The 23094-nt window shown below is 37.4% G+C and overlaps 1 protein-coding gene across 1 annotated transcript; it reads right to left on the bottom strand.

Moving 5' to 3' along the window:
- Positions 1 to 4962: 4962 nt before the first annotated feature.
- LOC126814619 (uncharacterized) lies at positions 4963 to 10013 on the bottom strand. Its single transcript, XM_050539890.2, has 2 exons — positions 9831 to 10013; positions 4963 to 9457 (listed from the first exon to the last, which is right to left on the bottom strand). Exon 2 carries the CDS (start codon positions 7554 to 7556, stop codon positions 4995 to 4997), a length of 2562 nt encoding a protein of 853 aa, XP_050395847.1. The 5' UTR covers positions 7557 to 9457; positions 9831 to 10013; the 3' UTR covers positions 4963 to 4994.
- Between the last annotated feature and the right edge of the window lie 13081 nt (positions 10014 to 23094).

The raw sequence follows: 23094 nt of genomic DNA, 5'->3' as shown, positions 1-23094 counted from the left end.
TTTCCCTAATTACTATACTTGACAGTTATATAATAATTTGTGTGCTCACCGTATTTTATGTCATCCCACAATGAAAATAACCGTAATAATAGCACAGCTTCATGGCAGCAGCCATGCTTCGTCAATGGCGACCTCGCAAGACACGGTCAACCAGACTCAAATTAGCATAGCAATTTACTTAAAGAGTAGAACACTGGTTAACAATTCTTTTCAACTAAAAATTACATCTAAATTTAAGACTGGACATTTTAAATGAAACAATAAAACGAAATATTGATAATTTGCATCTTACACCGGCCTCCTAATCGTGCATAGTCAAGGAACGATTATAAACACTCTAACAAAGAGCAAATTATCCCCTTAAACCAATCTTAAAACTAAATGGACTTAATGTCAATAATGATTACTAACAAATTAAACTCTAAAGTACATCATAATAAGATAAAACACAGAATTAATCTACATTTCAAAAACGGTTTCTAACTAGAAATATATGTAGACTAACAACATAAAACCTGAATTAAATTAAATTCAAATTTTCAAACACAATGTAATAATTTATACTTTCTTATATAAAACATAGTTTAGGCAATCTAACATATGGTTGTCTATATTAGATGTTATAATGAAACTGTGACAAATAATGTTACAAGTAGATTTTACAGTATTCCAATGAGACTTTCATAGCAGTCATTCTGATAAGGCTTTCATAAAATAACAGTCACCTCATCAAAACTTTCACAGATTGTCATCTCACGGAATTCATTAACAGTTGTCCCAATAGTGCCACATGTTTCTTATTCCAATACAGTCCATGCAACATAAAGGTTAACCTACACAGTTTCTTCTATCCAACAGTCCAACAATGTCACATACATGTATACTACAATGAAATCAGATACTACAAATCGGATTCCAACAGCATACACAACTTATTTACTGGACGTTCCAGAGTGCTTGTTTTGGTTTTGACAGTCACAACACGCACTAGACCATTTCTATCAGGGTGCACATTTACAACACGTCCTAGAGTATAGGAAGACCGAATATTTCCATCGAGTATCAAAACTATATCCCCAGCACAAACATTTCTTCTGGATTTCACCCACTTTTGTCGCTCTTGGAGAAGTTGCAGATATTCCTTCGACCAGCGTTTCCAGAATATATAAGACAAATACTGAATCTGTCTCCATCGTCGCTTCGCGTAAGCATCTGTTTTATCAAAACTTCCAATAGGCAGAGATTCACCTGCACGTAATAGCAGCAAATGATTTGGTGTGAAGCTATCAAGATCATTTACATTGTTTGACACTTTAGTAATGGGGCGCGAGTTCATTATGGATTCAACCTCACACAGAAAGGTTTGAAGACTTTCATCATCAAGAGTCACTAAACGTTCACTTAGTAATCCATACAGAATTCTGCGCACAATACGGATTAATCTTTCCCAGACTCCTCCAAAGTTTGACGCGGATGGTGGATTGAAGTCCCATTTTATGTTGTGTTGCAAAAGCTCGTTACCAATTTTTGAGACATTCCATTTGTTGATTTCCTCACGGAGTTCACGCTCTGAACCAACTAAATTGGTACCATTGTCAGAAATTAAATATACTATTCAAAAAAAGTAGGGGATATTTGATTTTGGGGGCATAATACTAAAATATGCAAATGACTACGAAAAAAGTCACTATAGAACCTAACAGAAGAAACATTTCCAGTTACATGTGACGCCCAAACGCACCAATAGCTACCGCATGGAATGCAGGTGATGCTTGGGATCATCATGGGGGTCCAACCCAAGATTTGCACGACTCTGACTTTGAATGTTACAGTCATTGTGGCATTGAATTCCAGGGTGGAAACATCAGTTTAATTGTTTTAGTGACCAGAAAACAAATTGTGATATGCGTCGGCTTACCCAAAATGAAAGGTTACGTGCCCTTGGCATGCTACAGATCGGCACAACACAGGCGGTTGTGGCGCGGACGATGAATGTTTCTCAGTCTGTCATAAGCAGGCTATGGTCCAGATACCGTGATACACAATCTGTACAGGACAGACCACGCTCAGGTCGACCAAGGGCGACAACTCAAGCCCAGGATCGATTTATCCGTACCTTGGCCTTGAGAAATCGTGTCATCACAGCAAATCAGATCAGCGCTCGTCTTCAAACAGACACTGGTGTGAGAGTGAGTGGCCAGACGATTCGGAATCGACTGCATAGGGGTCACCTTCGCGCCCGACGTCCTCGCGTGATCCCTTGTTTGAGAGATCATCACATTCAGGCAAGACGTCGTTGGTGTAGGGATCGTCAACACTGGGATAATCGACGCTGGAGCAATGTGATGTTTTCAGATGAGTCAAGGTTCACTGTTGATTTTTTGGACAGACGTAGGAGGGTGTGGCGTCGTCGAAACGAGCGCTTCCAAGACGTTAACGTCATCAGACATGATCGATTTGGGGGTGGTTCTGTTATGGTGTGGGGAGGCATCACTGTTGCTGGAAGAACGGCTTTACATGTTGTTGCAGGGCGTGTTACAGGCCAGTACTACCGGGACAACATCTTGGCAGTCCATGTTGTGCCGTTCGCACGACGTCATGGCCGCCGTTTCATCTTCCAGGATGACAACGCAAGATGTCACAGGGCCAGGATCGTTACAGGTTACCTCCAACAACAGAACATCACCACATTACCTTGGCCAGCACTGAGTCCCGACCTCTCCCCCATCGAGCATGTCTGGGACATGCTTGGACAGAGGTTACGTCAACGTCAACAACGTCCTGCCAATGTCCAAGAACTTGCTGCTGCGTTGCAACAGGAATGGGACAATCTGGACCAAAATGACCCTAGACGTCTCATTAGGAGTATGCCACGTCGGATCAATGCTTGTTTGGCAAACAGAGGAGGATTTACCCGTTACTGACTTGGTTGTGATGCTGTGGTAACTTTGCTGTTTGACCCCGGGTATCATTTTACCCTTATAATGGTCAGTCTGTGCCTTACTTAGTCTAACGATCATTTGGAATAAATCGATGAATGTGAACTTCATTTCATTTTGTCATTTGTTTCTTCGTCAGTTTCATTAGGTGACTTTAATAACACTTAAAAATCAAATATCCCCTACTTTTTTTGAATAGTATATTTAATAGGACCACGACGTGAAATGAAACGTCTTATAGAGTTAATACACGAGTCTGTGTCTAGGCTGTAAGCCACTTCGAGATGTACCGCTCGTGTAGTAAGACAAGTGAAAACCACACCGTGTCTCTTTAACATGGAGCGACCACGTTTCACTTCTATAGGGCCAAAATAATCCATACCAACTTGGGAGAAAGGTGGCTCGTCTGGTTTCAAACGTTCTGAAGGCAGGTCTGCCATCTTCTGTTCCATAGCTTTAGCTGTATACTTCTTACAAGTGACACATTTAGAAACAGTATTTTTTATCAAAGCTGGGGCATGGATAATCCAGATTTTCTGACGTAGCTGAGACAATATGGCACATTTACCCAAGTGACCTACTGAACGGTGCACACTGTCAATGATCATTCTTGAAAGTGATGAATCCTTGGGAAGAATTATGGGGTGCTTAGCATCATATGACAAATCGGAACGAGTTAACCGGCCACCGACTCGTAATAGACCATCATGTAGCATAGGATCAAGTTTTCTCAGAAAACTTGTTTTCTTCACAGGCAGACCACTGCTCAGCTGTTCTACTTCTGCACTAAAATGACGATGCTGAACGTAACGATAGATAGCAGTTTCAGCCCTTTTAAAGATTTCTGGATTTATCTGTTGATAAATAGACTTCTTAGCTTCCTTTTTCATCTTCCTTATCTCTTCTGTAACTTTAGATTTTAACAGATCATCATCAGGACTACCGTCTTTCAAATTAGAATAGACTTCTTTTCTACTGTTGACCCAATACTTCAGATTGTCAAATCCTCTTAACAGGAGAGCGATAATTCTTCTTAATTTTAACCAGGAGGAATAATGTGACAGCAACCTATCTACAATGTTCGCCGAGTTGTCAACAACAGTTGCAGCCGTTGTCTTATTTATTTCAGGATCACCATCTGGTATGTGTTGTGAAAAGCCTTCATCAGTTGGCCATTCACTCATGGGCTTGTACAAGAAGCTGGGTCCATTAAACCAGCGTTTTATCCGTGAACTATCATTAAAACTCAGTCCTCTGGAGCAGTCGTCACCAGGATTAAGCCGAGTGCTGATGTAGTGCCAAGATGATAAAGAACTACCATCGCGAATAACGGCAATGCGATTTGCGACAAATGTAAGGAAGCGTGCACCTTCATTTCTGATGTAGCGCAACACAGACATGCTATCTGTCCAAAAGAATAGCTCATCAACAGTGATTTCCAACTCTTTCACTATCATATTTGTCAACCTAACAGCAATAGTAGCAGCAGTCAATTCTAACCTAGGTACAGTCAGTTTCTTCAGTGGGGCCACGCGAGATTTACTAAATAAAAGAGCACAGTGTATTTTATTGTCAACATTCACAATTCTCAGGTAAATGGCGACACCATAAGCAATGTCACTTGCATCTGCAAACGCGTGTATTTGGTAGGACGTAATCTCACCAAAATCATCAGGTTTATAAGTTCGTGGAATGTCAAATCTCTCTAGGTAGCCTAAATTATTCAAAAATAACTGCTATCTCTGAAGCTCTTTGTCAGATATAACGTCATCCCAACCAAGTTCAAGTTGACATAGTAGCTGTAATAGTAACTTAGCTGGTAGTATAAAAGGAGAAACTAATCCCAACCGATCATATACCGAACTTACAGCTGATAAAATTCCGCGTCTTGTTGCAGGTAGGGTACTAATGTTCACATTGAATTTCAACACATCAGTTTCAACAACCCAGTTGATACCTAAGGCACGCTCTAAAGGTAGTGGCTCGCAATCTAAGTTCAATTCCTTGATATCTTTGGCACTTTCATTGATGGATATCGAATTCAGGACATCCCGTTTATTTAGTGAGACGAAAACCACCGTTTTTACAAATATTACAAAGGTCCTTAACAAAACTAATAGCATCATCAGTCTCTCTAAGAGATTTCAAAACATCGTCCACATAAAAGTTCTTGAGAATTGATGTGACCACAGCTTTATCAAATAGATGTGCGTTATCGATTGCAGTCTGGCGTAAGGCTAGATTAGCGCATGAAGGTGACGAAACTGCACCAAAAAGATGGACGACCATTCTATAAATTACAGGCTTACGATTCAAATTACCATTTGGCCACCAAAGGAAGCGCAAAAAGTCCTGATCACATTCAGGAACGCGGACCTGATAAAACATTTTTTCAATGTCACCCATTACAGCGATGTTTTCCTGACGAAAGCGAATTAATACACTTATCAAACTGTTCGTCATATCGGGTCCCTGCAGTAACTGTTGATTTAGGGATATACCAGAGTACAAATCAGCACAGTCAAATACTACACGAATTTCATTAGGTTTTTTCGCATGATAGACCCCATGATGTGGGATGTACCACACTTTACCATCATTACGATCTAACTGATGTTCTGGTACTTGTTCTGCATATCCGTTGGTTATGACCTTATCCATAAACTCAGTATAATTCTGATGATAAAGGGGATTTCTTTTTATCTTATTAACTAAACTGTTAAGACGACATTCTGCATGTGATTTGTTGTTCGGTAATGAAACTTGATCTTTTCTAAAGGGCAGACCAATCGTGTAGTGTCCATCTTCAAACTTCAAAGTTTTATTTACTTTCTTAATAAAGGAGTTGTCATCTTGGGAGTTCTCTTTGACATCATCGATTGCTCTTTCGGGGAAATCTAAAGAAGCAGTCTGTTGTACCATTTGACGTAGATTCTCCAAGTCTTGAACTGCTTGAATTTCTGCCCTATTTACAGTAGGCCTCAATCTAGACGAATCTCTGACCAAGTTCCATATGATCCAACCAAGTGCGGATCTGACACCGTGGGGGCTTCCTGGGGGTTCAGTTTTAATCTCCAGTGGTGAGTATGCAACTGGAACGTTATTGCCTATCAGAAGACCTATTTCTGCATCAAGAACGGGCAAGTGAATTCCTTTAAGATGAGCCCATTTACGAATATCATCCGAAGTGGGTATGTTTCTATGAGACACTGGCATATTATCCTTTGTATAAATGTCTGGTAAATCAATCACAGTTTCTAAGGTTAAGTCACCAAGCTGCATACCTTTAATAAGATATGATACCATAGTGTGTGACGACCCCATGGTATCTATAGTCAATTTCGTTCTTCTACCTGAACAACCAAGCAACTTCATAACATTGAGCGTGCAGAAAGAAACACTAGAGCCTGGGTCTAGAAAGGCATACGTTTTGAAAGACTGGAAACATCCACGCATTTTAACTTGAACAGGAATGATCGCCATAGTGCAATCTGTGGTGCCGGCCTCCATATCTTTACCCATCAGAGCGCTGATAACAACAGGTTTTAACTTATTTGAGTTCATTTCACCACCAGGATTTACACTACTGTTTGTATGCATAATAGAATGATGTGAACCGTCACATTTACTACAATTAGTCTTGACACTGCAAAATTTATACATATGACCAGATTTCAGACATCTGAAACATAGTCTTACAGATTTCATAAAGTCAGATTTCTCTTCAAAGCTCAATGTTGAGAACTGCTTACAAGTACAGAAAGGGTGTGAAGGATGTTTACAAAATATACATGGCTTGCTGAAGGCAGTCTCAAATTCCTTTGGAGGATTAATGGGTTTACGGTCTGACGAAGGACTAGGTTTAACCCAATTATCAGTTAGTTGAGTCGCGAAAGAGCCTCTAGGTTTGAAAGGCTTACGTGGTACTGGTGGGTTATCGGATACAGAACGGTCAACAGATAAGGCTTGTTTACCGAAGGTGGGATCATTAACTTTCCTTGCCTCCGAATTTACAAGACGAACTAGCTGTTCGAAGTGCACTCTATTTCCCTGATCGCGTGTCAACTGTACAACATTTCTAAACTTATCGTGAATATGGTATGGTAGCTTCTGAAGAGTCTTCTTTAAATTTTCTGAATATTTTAGTATGTTAAGTGCCTCAATGCTCTGAACCGCATGTAAACACTCCGTCAAAAACATGGAAAATTCATCAAGGGCCTTTGGGTTGTCGGATTTGATGATAGGCCAATTAAGTGCTTTTTCTATAAAGGCATTAGCTATTAACTCTGCATTACCATAACGAGTTTCTAATTGTTCTAACACCAAGGGATAAGCTTGATCTGGGTTCAAATAACAATAACTTTGGACAATTTTATTTGCATCTCCAGTCGTAAACTGATCAAGAAAGTTTAACTTTTCTTCCATGGACTCACAGTTCGCCACAACAGCTGAATTGAATTGTCGAATAAAACATTGATATTCAAGTACGTTTCCACTAAATGGCTTTATATTGGAGCTAGGTTTTCTAATCTGACGAAGCATAGTGTTCAAGGCCCCTTCGGGTTGATTTTGATGAGGTATGCAAGCATCTGGAGGGTTAAGTGTAGCATTAGGCATATACCTAGAAGCTTGCTCAGGAATGATTAAATCATTGTAACCTATAGATGGAGTACTAGAATTCCGAACTCTTGAGAAAATCTTGTCTGGTACTCATATTCTGATTGTGCGGCAATGTCGAAGTTCTGAGGTTTGGCTTTTCCGTAGTATTTTCATCAGCGTTAACAGACTTTAAGGGATCATCACATACTGGAACATGATTATCACTAACACTGACATTTGAAGACTTACGACCATCAATGTTATTTTCGGAGGATTTATTACAAGTCTTATTATATTCATCGAACAACTTGGCCTTACCATTCGAAATATTTATTTTAGTCACTAAAGCCAGTTCCTTTTCACGAAATTCCAAATCTAGTTTTGCAGCCTCAATTTCTTTCTGTTGTTTCAAGGCCTCAAATTGTGCTGCTAACTCAACTTTATTCTGGTCCTCTTTAAACTTTAAAGACGATATGGCACTGTATCGAGATGAATGACAACTTGATTTTGACTTATTGGATCTCGATCCCTTGCTTGACGTAACATCTTCAGCCTTCATAAACCATTCTTGAATTGAAGATTTAAAGTTAGCGAAGTATATCTTGCGCTCATCATAATATTCATCATAATAGGTAGCTCTTTCGTCTACAGACAAAAAAGAACAATAGTATTCATGAGTGTTCATATAATCTTCATACAAACACATCCAGTCGCAATATTGTTTCCTTACTGCAACAATTTCCTCATTATTAACCACCATCAGCCTGGCATTTTCAGTTATGTCCTTCAAACATTTAAACACTGAGTTCAGTTTGGCTTTAGCATTACCAATATCTTCTTTTAATAATACAGACGTACTTCCACTGTACTGGTTTCCAGTACTGGTTTCCAGTTTCAACTTCCATGTTGAATAACGAATACGCCAATGATAAATCAGGGCTGGCCACGAATAAATTGATGGCGAGCAGATGACTGCTCACGCAAATTTAGGTTTGGGCGAGCAAGGCGAGCAATAAAAATTGCTCACGCAAAATGTTGTTTGCGTGAGCACACATTTTGTAACATTGTTTCAATTTAAAATCATAAGAAAATTGCTATTCCTGGCACAAAGTTTGCAGTAAACATGTGTGACCATCGCTTTCTGTTTTTGACAGTCATACGTACTCTTCTTTATTAAAACCAATTTCCGTATGGATTTCTTCACCCCACGAAATAAATGTGGATAGGGCAATCAGGTTGCCTTTGGCCATTATTACGCTTAGATTGAAAATTATACGACTGCACAATGGAATAAAAACCGAAGTTCTGATAAAATAGGAAATACCGGTAAATATTAGTTTGAAACGTGTTCATTTAGCGTGAATGCCTAATGCCGGATGTAAACATTCTTTACTTTAGACTCGATTATCACGCGTTCGTTACTGGTGTTCGTAGGAAAACCAGTCATAACGTTCAGGTCTAAAGTGTATTTTTAGTAACAAGAGTGCTGAGTAACTTTTTAGCCAATCAAATTTAAGGAGGAAATGCCGCGTGCAGCTGGGTGAATCTCAGTTTGACAGACGAATTTATGAAGTTATTGACATTGTTGGTTTAGTTTCGGCAATAAACTTGTCAATATTTTGATTATTTTTACAGGGTTTTCTTAAAATTTTGCGCGAGCAACGAACCGCTCGCGTAAATGTAGATTTACGCGAGCACAGCGCGAGCGCGAGCAACTGCTCGCGTCTCGTGGCAAGCCCTGATAAATACAGCAAAAGGTTTAACAATGAACGGCATTGCACCATTTTATTTCTATCATCATAAAGTAATAAGGTTGTTACAACTGCGGTGATAGTAGTGGTGACAGTGGTGGTGATAGCAATGGTGACAGTGGTGGTGATAGCAATGGTGACAGTGGTGGTGATAGCAATGGTGATTGGCTGAAAATACAGAGACAGCCTTTATAAGCACAGTACAAATAACAAACCTAACTGTCTTATGTGACCTTTAAATTTCCATGATAAAATGTACAACCGTACATACATATTTATCTACACAATATACCAAGTACATAAGAATAGAGAAATAACCACAAAAAATAAGTTTTGGCTTAAACAAGTGTCAACATTATAAATATATATCATAGTTTATGAGAGGGCCTTTACCCAGCAACCATGCCGAATAGACGCTATAATGTGACAATTCTAAACTCTTCCAAAACCAGTAATTATGAATGTGACAACTAAAAACAGTAATATAAATACTTTCCCTAATAACTATACTCGACAGTTATATAATAATTTGTGTGCTCACCGTATTTTATGTCATCCCACAATGAAAATAACCGTAATAATAGCACAGCTTCATGGAAGCAGCCATGCTTCGTCAATGGCGACCTCGCAAGACACGGTCAACCAGACTCAAATTAGCATAGCAATTTACTTAAAGAGTAGAACACTGGTTAACAATTCTTTTCAACTAAAAATTACATCTAAATTTAAGACTGGACTTTTTAAATGAAACAATAAAACGAAATATTGATAATTTGCATCTTACAATAGATATGGCCAAAACTAAATAATACTGTAATGGGAGTGACAATATTGTAATGAAGAGAAAAAAATCAAAAGGAGTTTATTGTCTTGCTGCTTTGCACCAACCCGTAAAATGAAGATGATTACACGTCATACATTATAGTTGGGGGGGGGGGGGGCATTGTACGTGTACAGGTAGTATGCAGTGTCATCATCAGTGTGCAAGGGAGCCGCGGTGACTCAGTAAAGGGCTGACTCACTTACCGGGTGTTGACCTAGACAGTTCCCCAAACTTCCCAGCGTTGTTTCCTCTTGGTGCAGGAAGTGTGTGTGTGTGTGTGGGGGGGGGGGGGGCTGTGAACTTTAAATTCGAAATAAAGAGTAGACCGTAACGTTGCATTTGCCATATATCTATTTTAGTGAAAAAATTACATATAGATGCTTTGCTTCAATTCAAATATTTGTTAGGAATTTAGCCCCAAATCTAATCTGAACAGCTTTGTGGAAAATTCATTTTAGTTAATGATTGATTCATTCAGAAAATTTGGGTGACAAAGAATTTTTCGGGCCAAAAGGCTCAGCAACCCCCCCCCCCACCCAACCCTTAACTCCCAACTCCCAACCCTAAACTGAGATTGGCCCCCTACATCCATGTAGCCGCGTACCTGTTGTTCAATCCGATTCCGTTTGTTGAATCAAATATTATTTAAACTATTGTTTTCCCTCCCATCCGAACGACTGGTTATTGTCCTTCCAGCCCACTCCAATCCCGTACCACTGACATTGTTTTGCCTCCCCCCGAACGACTGGTTATTGTCCTTCCAGTCCACTCCCATCCCGTACCACTTACAGGAGGAACCCGTACCGGGGTTGTCTTGCATGTACATATCTAATCTGTGTAAGTAGTAATGACAAGACCACGTATCAAAAAACCCGATGAACGTTGATGAAGTTAGAAAGCAAAGAAAGATTTGACTGAAGACTAAAAATCGATTACAGAATACAAAACCAAGAAGAGATTAAAATTGTTCAGGACTATTAAATTTTCTAGAACTTCAAACATTTCCGTCTATTTGAATCCATATCCATTAAAGGACAATATTGATGTCAGCCATTATTACATATGTGATAGAACTGGTTAAACACGTTCCACATATAATTTTAACACAGAGATTATTGCTACGGGAGATGTGTAACAAGCATGTGAAGAAACGGGAAGTGACGACAAACACGAGTTATCCCTCTATATAACTGACTGAAGTAACGAGCGACAACAGTCACACGATCGAATTTCATTCCACTGATAATTCTGTTGAAAATGAAAAGTTATTATATGTGACGGTGGGAGAAGTCGATGAGAAGTCGAGATTGTGACGAAGCGAGGGAGCGAGAACGCGAGAGGACGAGATTAACTCAAAGGCGAGAAGTCGAGGGAGCGAGAAGTCGAGGATTTTCAAAGGTGAGAACACGAGGGAGCGAGAAGTCGAGGGCAAGAAATCGAGGGCGAGAGTGCGAGAACACGAGGATTTTCAAAGGCGAAAACGAGGGAGCGAGAACTCAAGGGACAAGGGAGCGAGAAGTCGAGGTGAAAATAATCTTGTGTTCTCGGGGCGAGATCCTCGCATTCTTGCCCTGTTTCCTCGTGTTCTCGCACTCTCGCTCTCGACTTCTCGCCCCCTCGTGTTCTCGCCCTCGACTTCCCGCTCCCTCGTGTGTTCTCGCCCTCGACTTCTCGCGGCGGGATTCTGAAATGGCCGCAATAGGCTTCCATAAGAAACTGAACTATAGCCTTAGTTTTAAAGAAGGTGCCAAGGCTTCGATCACAGATTTTGGCCAAATTTGGTTTATAAGTTGAGATAGTTTCAAAACACATAAATATGCAATATCATATAAATCTTTCAATTCCTGACAGAAAATTAAAAAAACATTTTTCATATGGTGAAATTGCCAAAATCCGTCTTTTCTCAAATACCTATGGAAGGGGTTTTGTTTTTATGACGCAAGCTTCGGCTAAAATCGGAACCACGCCTTGATGGATGTGACATGTGGAGAAATTACATTGGAAGAAAATACCGATGTCGAAGTTACATATGTCGATTATGCACTATAGTAGAAATTACAACAGTTGAAAGATCAGATGTAGAAAATACAAACGTTACAAGGCGCATTTGTACATGTGTTTTTTCGTTAGTGGACAATACTTTTCTATTTTGTAAAATCGAACATGGAAAAATCATCAAAACAACACTTTCATATGCTGACATAGTAACTTCTACTCGTGTTTACATGTCTTTTAATGTGGCGTCGATCCCCTTCCATACAACTTTGGCAAGTCCTCACACCTTGACTATACGTAGCAAAAAGACCAAAATCACATAGTCTGTAGACGACCTAGTGCTGTTACCACAAAATGAATTTCAGACGATTCTGGCGAACGAGATCTGTATACGGACTGGATATCAAAGCCTACCTAAATTCCCCATTTTTCGCCACCCAAAGTTTCATGGGGTGGGTTTAAAAAATTTATGTTCTCGTGAACAAGCAACCTAACAACATTTGATACAAAAAAATAAAAATGACCGGAATCGACTTGACAAAAACTAGGTAATGGAAACAATTACCCATGAAATTAACCTGTAATTTCCCTATTTTGGAGATAATTAACCGTAGTAGATAAAAAAAAACTAACATTTTTTTTCTGTTCATTCATATGGTGTTTACTACCAGCCCTAAAATACATTAGTATCTGTTTTATAAACATGCCTTTAAAAAATACTTGTCCACGAGCTTCCATTGGAGTATCGACGGGCTCAATGAAATGATCTTAACAAAACATATCCATTACTCTCAAATATACATTATTTTAAATAAAATAATCCAAACAAAAATGAAAAATTCACCTAAAAGTGAGATTCGAACCACCAACCGCATGATTGCCCCCGACCCACCCCCTCACCGAGTTGCTTGTCCCAGGGCCCCAAGGCCCATGTCGCGGGCCCTGTTCAGGGGATTGCTTAGGGCCTCTCTCATTCTAAATCCGACCCTGAAGGTGTAGCTGACGGCGCTCCAGAACCGTAGCTACCATGCTACACTGTTCAACGTCGCCCACTTCGACGCAAGGCTGCGTTGCCGTTAAAATTTAGGCTTCCTGATTTCTGTATTGTAGAATTGTAGAAATCAGTGGATGAGTCCCAAAATGAACAGTGGAAACATGCTCTGAAATTGAACATTTTGTAGCCATTTTCGGTGACCTGTAAGAAAATGAAACCTTAAAGAGACAATACAACAAATATGTTAAAGGGACAATACGACAATACAAAATATACAATAAATGCAAATATTATACACTTATATACAGTACCACATGGTACAAATGATGGCTATGAAATGATGAAAACGTATAAAAGTAAAATAATTCATTTCACTAATTAAATTTGAAAATAAATGTATCACAAAAGCTTATTTTTTTTAGCACTTTTCAATAAGCTCTATGTTTTAAGTATGTTGCATTCCGGTCATTGTTTTACATCTATTGATACTATGTGCTTAGCACTTCAAATCCATCCGAAGAAATTCTACTTGCGACCATGAAAGGAAAAGTTACAGTGTATCTTTTTCTGTACTACAGTGGCAATGTAAATATAGTCCACAAAAGATTAGACAGGGTCAAAATTAGAAGGTTGCTATTGCACCATAGTATACAATCTGTGCTTTAAAATGGTGATAAATACACTGAAAACCAAACATTTACCCATAAAATGACTATTTCCAGTACAGTCCTTTATAGCGACATCAGGTTGTAACCACTTCAGTGTCATATAAAAGTTTGATCAAAAACTTCCGACCCCCCATCTTAGCACATTTTGCGATTTTTGCCTGGTCTTCTAGCGGATACGCTCTTAAGAAGTAACGTATATGACCTTCAGCAACTGCAGTACTGGGATGTCAAAGGGCCAAACACACATTTGAAAGGCTACCGTGACAAAGGGCTGAAAATAATGCTCGACCGGGGATTATCCCGTTTCAATTCTAATCGTAAGCAGCCCCTCCTACTTTCCCCAAAAGATTATCTAACGGATTTTTAAAATTCTAATCTTCTAACTTACTATCTAATGAGGCTCCAGGGAGGTTGTCTGTCCCGGGACGTAAAAAAAAACCGTTGGAATCTCGGCATACTAAGAAAAGTTTTGTGTTACAAAGTGTGATTTTTAACTAATTATCTATACTTTCCATCCCCGGACAAAAGCGCGTTTTTCACTAGACAACGTCATAAGTATTGCCGCGTTGCTAAAAAGTTGGTAGTTCTCATTATAATAGTTAAAAACAAGATAATGTAAAGGGAATTTGCTGAAAATTTCAGTCAAATTGATCTACTCTGAACCGAGATTTTAGCGATTGAATTTTCGGCCTAGCCTCGAGCATCATTACTAAAGTCGGTACGATAAAAAACATAGTCCCGATTATCTATTTCATGATTTAATCATGAATGAAAGTTGAGCAGCAAATCGGATCCTAATCCAGTACATATCACAGGCTAGCGTTGACATCGAGAGTTGATTATGTCGAATAATTTAGATAACATTTCAGGCCTAAAGAAAGACCTGCAATAGGCAGATTTAGCTCTTGCATAATGTATGTTTAATTTACAAAGCAGTAATCCCTTTTATTTTTAACACTGGAACATTTGCCCCACTACTTACTACTACAAAATGCCCTGATCTAATTAACATTAAATTAATATGCCTGTAATTTAAATAATGATCTCTGGTAACGGCGCGTCATAAAACCCCGCGAGCTTTCATCTGTAGAACTAGTGACGCCCATTAACAATAGTAAGCGAAAAGTGATTCTTGTTGTTAACACAGGCTAACACACATAATGGTCGCTCCACCTTTGTTTACAAAATCAATAGATATGTATGATAATGATACTGATAATTATTTTCGAACGTTTCCATGGCAGCCATCTAGTTCCTATATATTTCTAACATATACCATATAATGATAGACATTTGCACGTGGAGTCGTACAGTACTTTGCATCCACAGAATTTACAAAAAAATATAAATTAAAATTAAAAAAGAGAAAGAAAATGGAGGATAAGTCAGTGCAAGTGAAAGTGGCGTCACCATTAACCGATACAATTCGTGCTAGACTTTCTACGGATAATTTACAGGTGCAGTGGCAAGTTTTAGGAGAATATGCAGATATAAGTAAGATGAGGTGCCGCCGAATTTATGCTAAACCAGGCTATAAATTGGATTTAGCATTATTTTGTGATAGCGGAATAATTCATGTTTTAGATGCCTGGTGCAGTCACATGGGTAGGTAGAATAATAAATACTCGTTTTATCAACAGAACATTCATATTTGATAGGTTAATTTTAGACATTATGAAATTATCCAAAGAATTGAAAATAAATCACAACGAATAATATTGTATGGACAGGTCATATTTCTATGATAAATATAGATGAATTCATTGTTTATGACATTCCTTCAAAGGCAGAGAATCTAATGGAATTCAAGACATCCAGGTAGAATCCGTTTACTAATGATTCAGTAAAATCGATTAATCGATAGTTTTGTACTAAAGGCTTATGTATATAGCCAATGTAGTAGGCGGAAATTAAAATTAGTAAACATTAAATTTAAAAGGGACCCGAGGTATTGCTTATTATTTGATTATGATTTGCAAATTATGATCAACGGTCCAATAGATGGAATCAAGTAGACATCGAACATTTGCTCATGACGCATTCCTGTCCACTATAACAAGGAAATTAAAACTTGACGGCGCAAACTTTTAATATTTTAAAATATAGGCTTAAAGATCTATGTTGGTCACACCTGCTATTACTAAGTCCACATCTCCGCTCAGCTAGATTATCAATTTTCTCGTCGGGATGTCTTCATTATAAAACATATTTAGTTGTTAAATGATAGGGTCAACCTGTAGAACATATCATGCTGCCAATCAAAACGTGGGAATTCATTCCTGTTAGTCTAATTAATAAAGACTCGATATGTATGTAAGACGAGAACAATACGTCCGTATATTAATTCTACACTTCATATAAGGGCGATAATCGTCATGATTAAAAACCCCGTTCGTTCTTGTATTACAGGATATATCCTAATTAACGCGTGATTATGTGTATACCTTGTAATTTAAACCTAATTATTATAGCTAGACTTATAAAAGACTGTAGACACAACAGAATATACGGCAATGCCGCGAGGAATGTTCCGACCAAATATTTATCTTCCATTGAAAACCTTTCAGCCTATAGAATTAAAGTTTCGTTATCCAGAATTTTACTTTTTTTTGTATCAGTATTCTCAAAATTAGATAGTGAAGACCGCCATTACATACATAGAATTTCACGAATCTTTGGATTGATTACTCGCAGGGTCTTTATACAACTATATTTTCATTTTTACGGAATAATACATTAAATTTATAGATATATTTTGAGGTATTTGTCGATAATTAGTAAATGACGTGTACATATCGTAACGCAACACTTCCGTGATTTAAACAAACTTCGTATAAGGTTCTTCTTTTTAATAAATGAAAAGGGGTTTAACTGCTACTTCTTGAATATGAGGTAAATTTTCCACGGGCACCAATTTTTCCATCTACTCTTTGTATATCGAATTCTAATAAATGATCACTTCAGTAAGTATTCTGGTAAATCAGTAAGTAATTAGAGCACCGAGAAAGTCAGTAACTAGCTTCTTTGTGTTAAAATGTTAAGATGCTATGTTTTAGGTAATTTAATGTTAATTTTAAACATCGCAACCGGGGCAATAATTTTGTATCATCCATTTGTTTACATTGCACCATGAAAGTAATTCAAGGGATTACTTTGCACATGGAAGAAGACTTACTTTGGCGTTTGTAAATATTTCGTTTATATGGATCTATAGGTGGACCATTATGTGATATAGGTTTTTATTTACTTTTTTCTGGGTGGACATATATTTGAGAAATATGATTTTATATCTAGTTACTATAGGCGGACCTTTATATCTGATACAGGGTTTTATCAGTTACAATTTTATGGGTGGACATATATGTGATTATGGTTTCATAATTAGTTACTATTTAATAGGTGCAAACCGTTATATCTGATATAGGGTTTTAGACCTAGTTACTAATTTATATGTGGATATGTGATATGGTTTCGTAATTAGTGACTATTTAATAGGTGGACCTTTATATGTGATAGAGGGTTTTATAACTAGTTACTATTTTATGGGTGGACATCTATATGTGATAAATGGTTTTATAACTGGTTACTATTTTATGGGTGGACATCATCCGTTCGTTCGTTCCTAAAGTTTTACGTCCACTTCCACCTTAGGTGATATCGTGGACATCTATATGTGATAAATGGTTTTATAACTGGTTACTATTTTCTATAGGTGGGCCTTTATTTGACGGACAGATAGAAGATTACAATGGTTCTTGTCATGTGATGTGTCCCTGGCACGCCTATATGTTTGATCTAAAAACTGGTAAAAATGAAATAGGGTTAAAGGTAGGTATCTTATTAATTGGCTTAAGCTCGACTCATTAAAAAACATGAAATTAAAACTTTTCAGCTCGTCATTTACCTATAGAAAACAAAGAAACAATTGAATCTTATTTCTTGACTCATTAAATATGGGGCTTATATATCTTTATTCCCTAAAATACAGAAACAATCTATCCCTTTCCTGCTGTTCGTGAATAATATATCTTTATTGCACACTTTGTATTTAGCTGCTTCTTTCGCCCTGGTCCTCCTATTTAAATCTGATGTATGTTCAAAATATACACACTTAAAGTTGGTTGAATACATTTTCAATGTTTATAAGGTGGACATGCAGTAACCGCGCAGTTTAGTAGTGTTACACGTGTACTTCATTAATTTACAATAAGTAATATAAGCGTATAATAAAACCGCGTTATCTCGGTGAACTCCTCCAGAAAACGTGTATTATCAATGTTGTTGGTTTGGTTTGTTTTAAATAGAGTACCGGTCTGGTACACGATACATATCACTACAAATAACAAATTGGAGTTATAGTTTGGATTTATATCTTACAAACGGCAGCTACTGGATAAAACAAAAGCTCAGGCCCCAACGACCGCCACAAAAGGCACCAGCCATAATGTTCAAATATGAAACAACAACGCAAAATCTCATATCACTGTAAATGTGTAAAATCATTCCCAGAGAAAAATGTTGAAACTTCACGGCATCTGTGGAGTATTCTGGCCTAGTTTATTTGTTACGATAATATTTGAATTATAATTCGAATTCTATCATCACATCAAACTCAAATTCTATCAGTAACAAGGGTACACCATTTTTTTCAGAGCACGTTTTTTTTTATTTTCATTTTTTGATTTCGAAGCACGTTCGTGCTCCAAGGCACGTTATTTTAGGCACTAGGGGTGGACTACCATGCGCCAACTTGTTCACACAAAAAATCAGATGCACTATACAACGTATAAAATAGCGCTGTGGTTTCGTTTCAACTCATTTTTTTTTCGCCCAGATTATTGTCTGTAAGAGATACATTAAAGATGCCAATTATAGTATCCAGCCTTTCTCAAGTTACATAACAATACGCAATAGAAATCAGAGATTATTGATTATTAACGTATAGAACTATAATAAAAGAACTTTCTATATCTCATAATAAACTACACGATGTCGTTATTTTAATGGCGCTAATGTAGTTTCCAACATTTCTAACTATTAGTAATTAAAGAGTCCCGTTCTTTGTTAGACTTTGAGCCAGAAAACTATGGAAAGGTAACGCTGCCAATATTAAATGCTCTGCTACAATGTCTTTTCAATTGATTATGTAAAAAGTACAATGTACAAAGTCCTAATACCGATAATGATAAAGTCAATATATTTCTAAGGCAAGAGTTAAATGTAAAACGCCAAATGTTAAGTGTCAAATGACCAAGTTTTGTGGGAAAATGGTTTTTTTTGACTTGTCTACATTTTACATTTCTCTCATTACATTTTCGCTCTGCCACATCCCATTTGTTCTTCACGCTTTCTACAGACGAAAAACCGAGGTCCCGTGTACATATTGGCGTGCACGTAAAAGATCCCTTGGTAGTTGGAATTCGATATAAGAGTAGGCCGTAGCGCCGCTGCCCGGGCAAAATTTCCCTCATAGTACACTGTATGGCGTATGCCCGTCTTCATTAGCCCAGTTTAGGAGCAGAACAGTAGGACGTTAAACCCCATTTCATTTCATTTCATTTACATATCCTCCCCACCACACACACACACACACATAAAAGTCCGTTTATAGGGGACTTTAAAAATTTATCCTTTAATAAAATGTTGGCGTTGCCAACCAATCTGTTTTGAACTAAAACCGCATACCAAAATCATCATTTTAAAGTAATGCTGTACCTTGCTTGGAATTAAAAATGTGAATCCAGCAGGTCAGCGCAAAGTTAAATAATTAGGTATTTCTTCTGCCTAGGGCATAATTATTTGTTTTTGTTTTACTTAGTTTTAAATATCTTTAAATATACTCTTCAAAAAAAGTAGGGGATATTGAAATGCAAATACCTATGCAGGTTGTGATATGATAATTTTAATAGTCATGGAAACTTGACATGCTTGAAGAGTATGTTCACAGATGAAGAACTTATCGCCCCAACAGAAACACTGAGCTGCATGTGTGACACGCAATAGCGGCATACACGTGGGGGGGGGGGGGTCAGTGTCAAATTTGACACTTCAAGGAAGAGTTGATGAAAACTGACGTGCGCTGGTATATCCTATCCATGTTTGTTTTCCTATCGGTTCTTGGGAAATATTTACTGTTTAGCGTATCTTTGCTTTAGTATGTTACGTTTGATTTGATCGGGAGACGTGTTCGTCGACGTCAACGTCAACCGACACCACTGCAAGAATTGGCCGTGGCACTGCAAGAGGAGTGGGTCAGATTGCCCCAAATCGTGATTGGACGGTTGATAAGGAGCATGCCACGACGAATTGCTGAATGTCTGAGGATTGGTGGAGCAATTACTCATTATTAAGACCAAAATCTAAAACGTCCATTTTCACTTTTGACATTGTATCTCTTTGTAGGCAATTAGCCTGTTATTAACATACACTGTATATGTCTAATAAACACAGCAGTGCATTTCCGCAGTTTTGTTTTGTTTCTGAATATCCCCTACATTTTTTGAAGAGTATATATATATTTTCTCCTAAAAGTATTATTTATCTAAAATTTATGAAAAATGTTTTAAATACTTCGAATTCAAGATCATTTATAATCCCACGAATATTAAAACGAAAAGGTTTCATAAGTTCGGGAAATGCTGGTAAAATACCGAAAATAGATAAAATAAAAGATCCTTGTTACTTTTTTTTAAACTTTTAATTCAAAGCAGAATAAATTTCGCATGGAACGGCCTCTTTAGGTATGACGAAATTAAAATAAAAAGTCACAATACCCATGTAATATTATATTATAACATTTTTGCCTTTTTTGTATTTCAGCAAAAAGTGTACCCGGTAAAAGTAGAGAATGGCATAGTGTCAGTATTATATCAACATGAAATAGGTTTACATCCATTCCTGTAAACACATTTTATAACACAAGACAATAATTAACAGATCGATAATACCGACATCTTAGAGTAATAATGGAACCCATGTATAAATTCATGTGATACAGAGGGACGAACATTTGCATGGCTGTTGGAAACATTTTCGAGTCCCTATTAAGAATTCGTCAATATTCTGATTACTGCACTTTGTCGTCAAACCAACATCGTGACAGACAATATAGAACAATATTCGATATACTGTCTTCTTCAATTTAACTCTTCATAGATATGTGAATCAATTCATTTTCATAACCGATTTTTTAACTATTAGTTTGTTGAACATGTTTGTGATTGGTGATTATTGGCATTTAATGAAAGTGAGGTCAATGTATACGCAACGGTCCATGATAAATCTAAACAGTCTCCAAAGAACCGAGAAAGGGAGAGAGAGAGGGAGAAATGGGTTTTAACGGCCACTTGACACAAACTTAGTCATTTTGGGACTAACATATGGTTCAGTTTTATTTCGATAATTCGCATGCACGTAGGGGTCTTTAGCAGTGGGTGGAAACCGAAGGACTCGAAGAAAACCCACAAGATTGGACAGGCGACCCTACTCCTTGTCACGTACAACCGGGTAATCGAAACCAAGTCAGTTGACTCAATGACAGTCCTTACGATACAGCGAGCACGTGCTAACCATTTGGTCCATCCAAACCCCCTGCCTGTGTAAGGAAAAGGGTTCCATGTGGGTTGTAACTTCGAGCAGTCGATTCACTGAACTCGACATAATTTTTATTTAACAATATATATAAGTTACATGTAATATTATTTTTTATTTAAAGGGACGTGCTCTGCACACACACACACACCATTTGTTTCCTATTTAGTATATAAAAATCACTAGAACTAGCTTTTAATGTACAGATAGAATAGCATTTAAAACCATGGCGAAACATTACCTTTCTTTCAAAATCGACAAACCCGTATTAAATGTGTAAATATGAAGACGATACAATGGGCACGCATAAAACGGGTGTGACCAGGCCTGTAGCGAGCGGAGGGGCAGTGATTGGGGGGGGGGGGGCATACCCGGCACAGTCTACAGGCCTGTGTACGACACCCCCGAAATTATGTTCGACATGCGTGACTTTAACAGTTTGAACAGGAAACTACGAATATTATTATCTTGATAAGATGTGTTGTGATATATTATTATTTTGCATTATGATACCATATTCACGACAATATTTTTTAATTGTTTATGATTGTAAAAACAGTAATCTGTGTAGATTTAATAAGATTATATGTATATATATTAGTAAAATTAAATCAATTAAGTTGTACTTGTTATACGACTTATTATTGTAATTATCTATGATTAATGGCAATTTGGTCCATGTTACGCAATTTTGTTACGTCTTGGTCGGTGATTATACACATCTGCTCTTATATGTGTGAGTATAATTATCGTCCTCGACGGTCTTTTGTATCTTTTTAAAGGGGGATGGAGGTGATTTAAATACGATCGTCATTTAATGATTTAATTTAAAAATGGTGAAATGCTGCTAAGTCTTGATTCACAAGTACCGTAGCTACGATAATAAACAATCTATTCCACATCTTGCCAAAACTTTAAACAGTAATAACTTCTCTCAGAATAAAGTAATTTGAATGACATTTTCAATATATTTATTTTGCTTTATCTATTTTTGAACCATTATAGCAAGAATGTTCGGCTCTTATCTAAATCTTACATAAATGCATCTTTAATTTTTGATATTCAATATATTTCAGGGGCACACAACTGCGCGTATTGATTTTGTAACAATTTCTGAATCCGACGTGTATTAAATTTCCATCCTCCATTCCTTCTACTAATTCTCTAGTAATTAACTTATCGATACCAGAGCACCAGTTGGTTTGTTGCGAAGTAAAACATATTAATTAGATATTGATTCTGTCTTCATTAGCCCAGTCGTCGCAGTATATCTAAGATATTGATTCGTGTAACATGCGTTCAAATAGCATATAATTTTTCTATCGGGATCTCTTTCCATTCGAATGTCTTGAAATAAGAAGTCCTGTAAATACACTTGTATTTCAGAAAACAATATCCAACAATTACATTGGGATATCGGTTGGTTCGTGTCCAGTCCAGTATGTCTTCGTCGCTTTTGTGTAAATCTTGTTGGAATGAATATTGAATATTAATTCTCTTGTATAAAATGATTAATGTCCGAAAACATATTCGATGACAATTTTAATTGAAGACAGTTTTTATTAACCGATGCCCTTATGTCACCTCATGAATTCATTCAACCGAATGCAGGTCCTTGACGTTTTGATTTGTAGACATCCGTGGATCGTTTGTATATCCAATATCCATAAAATCATTCAATAGTTAGAGCAGTTTTTTCCCCAAATACCCTATCGTGGTCAGAAGGTCCGGATTT

Source organism: Patella vulgata, chromosome 3 (assembly GCF_932274485.2).
Source record: "Patella vulgata chromosome 3, xgPatVulg1.2, whole genome shotgun sequence".
NCBI classification, from domain to species: Eukaryota; Metazoa; Mollusca; class Gastropoda; family Patellidae; genus Patella; species Patella vulgata.
This window is presented reverse-complemented; position numbering and strand designations above follow the sequence as displayed.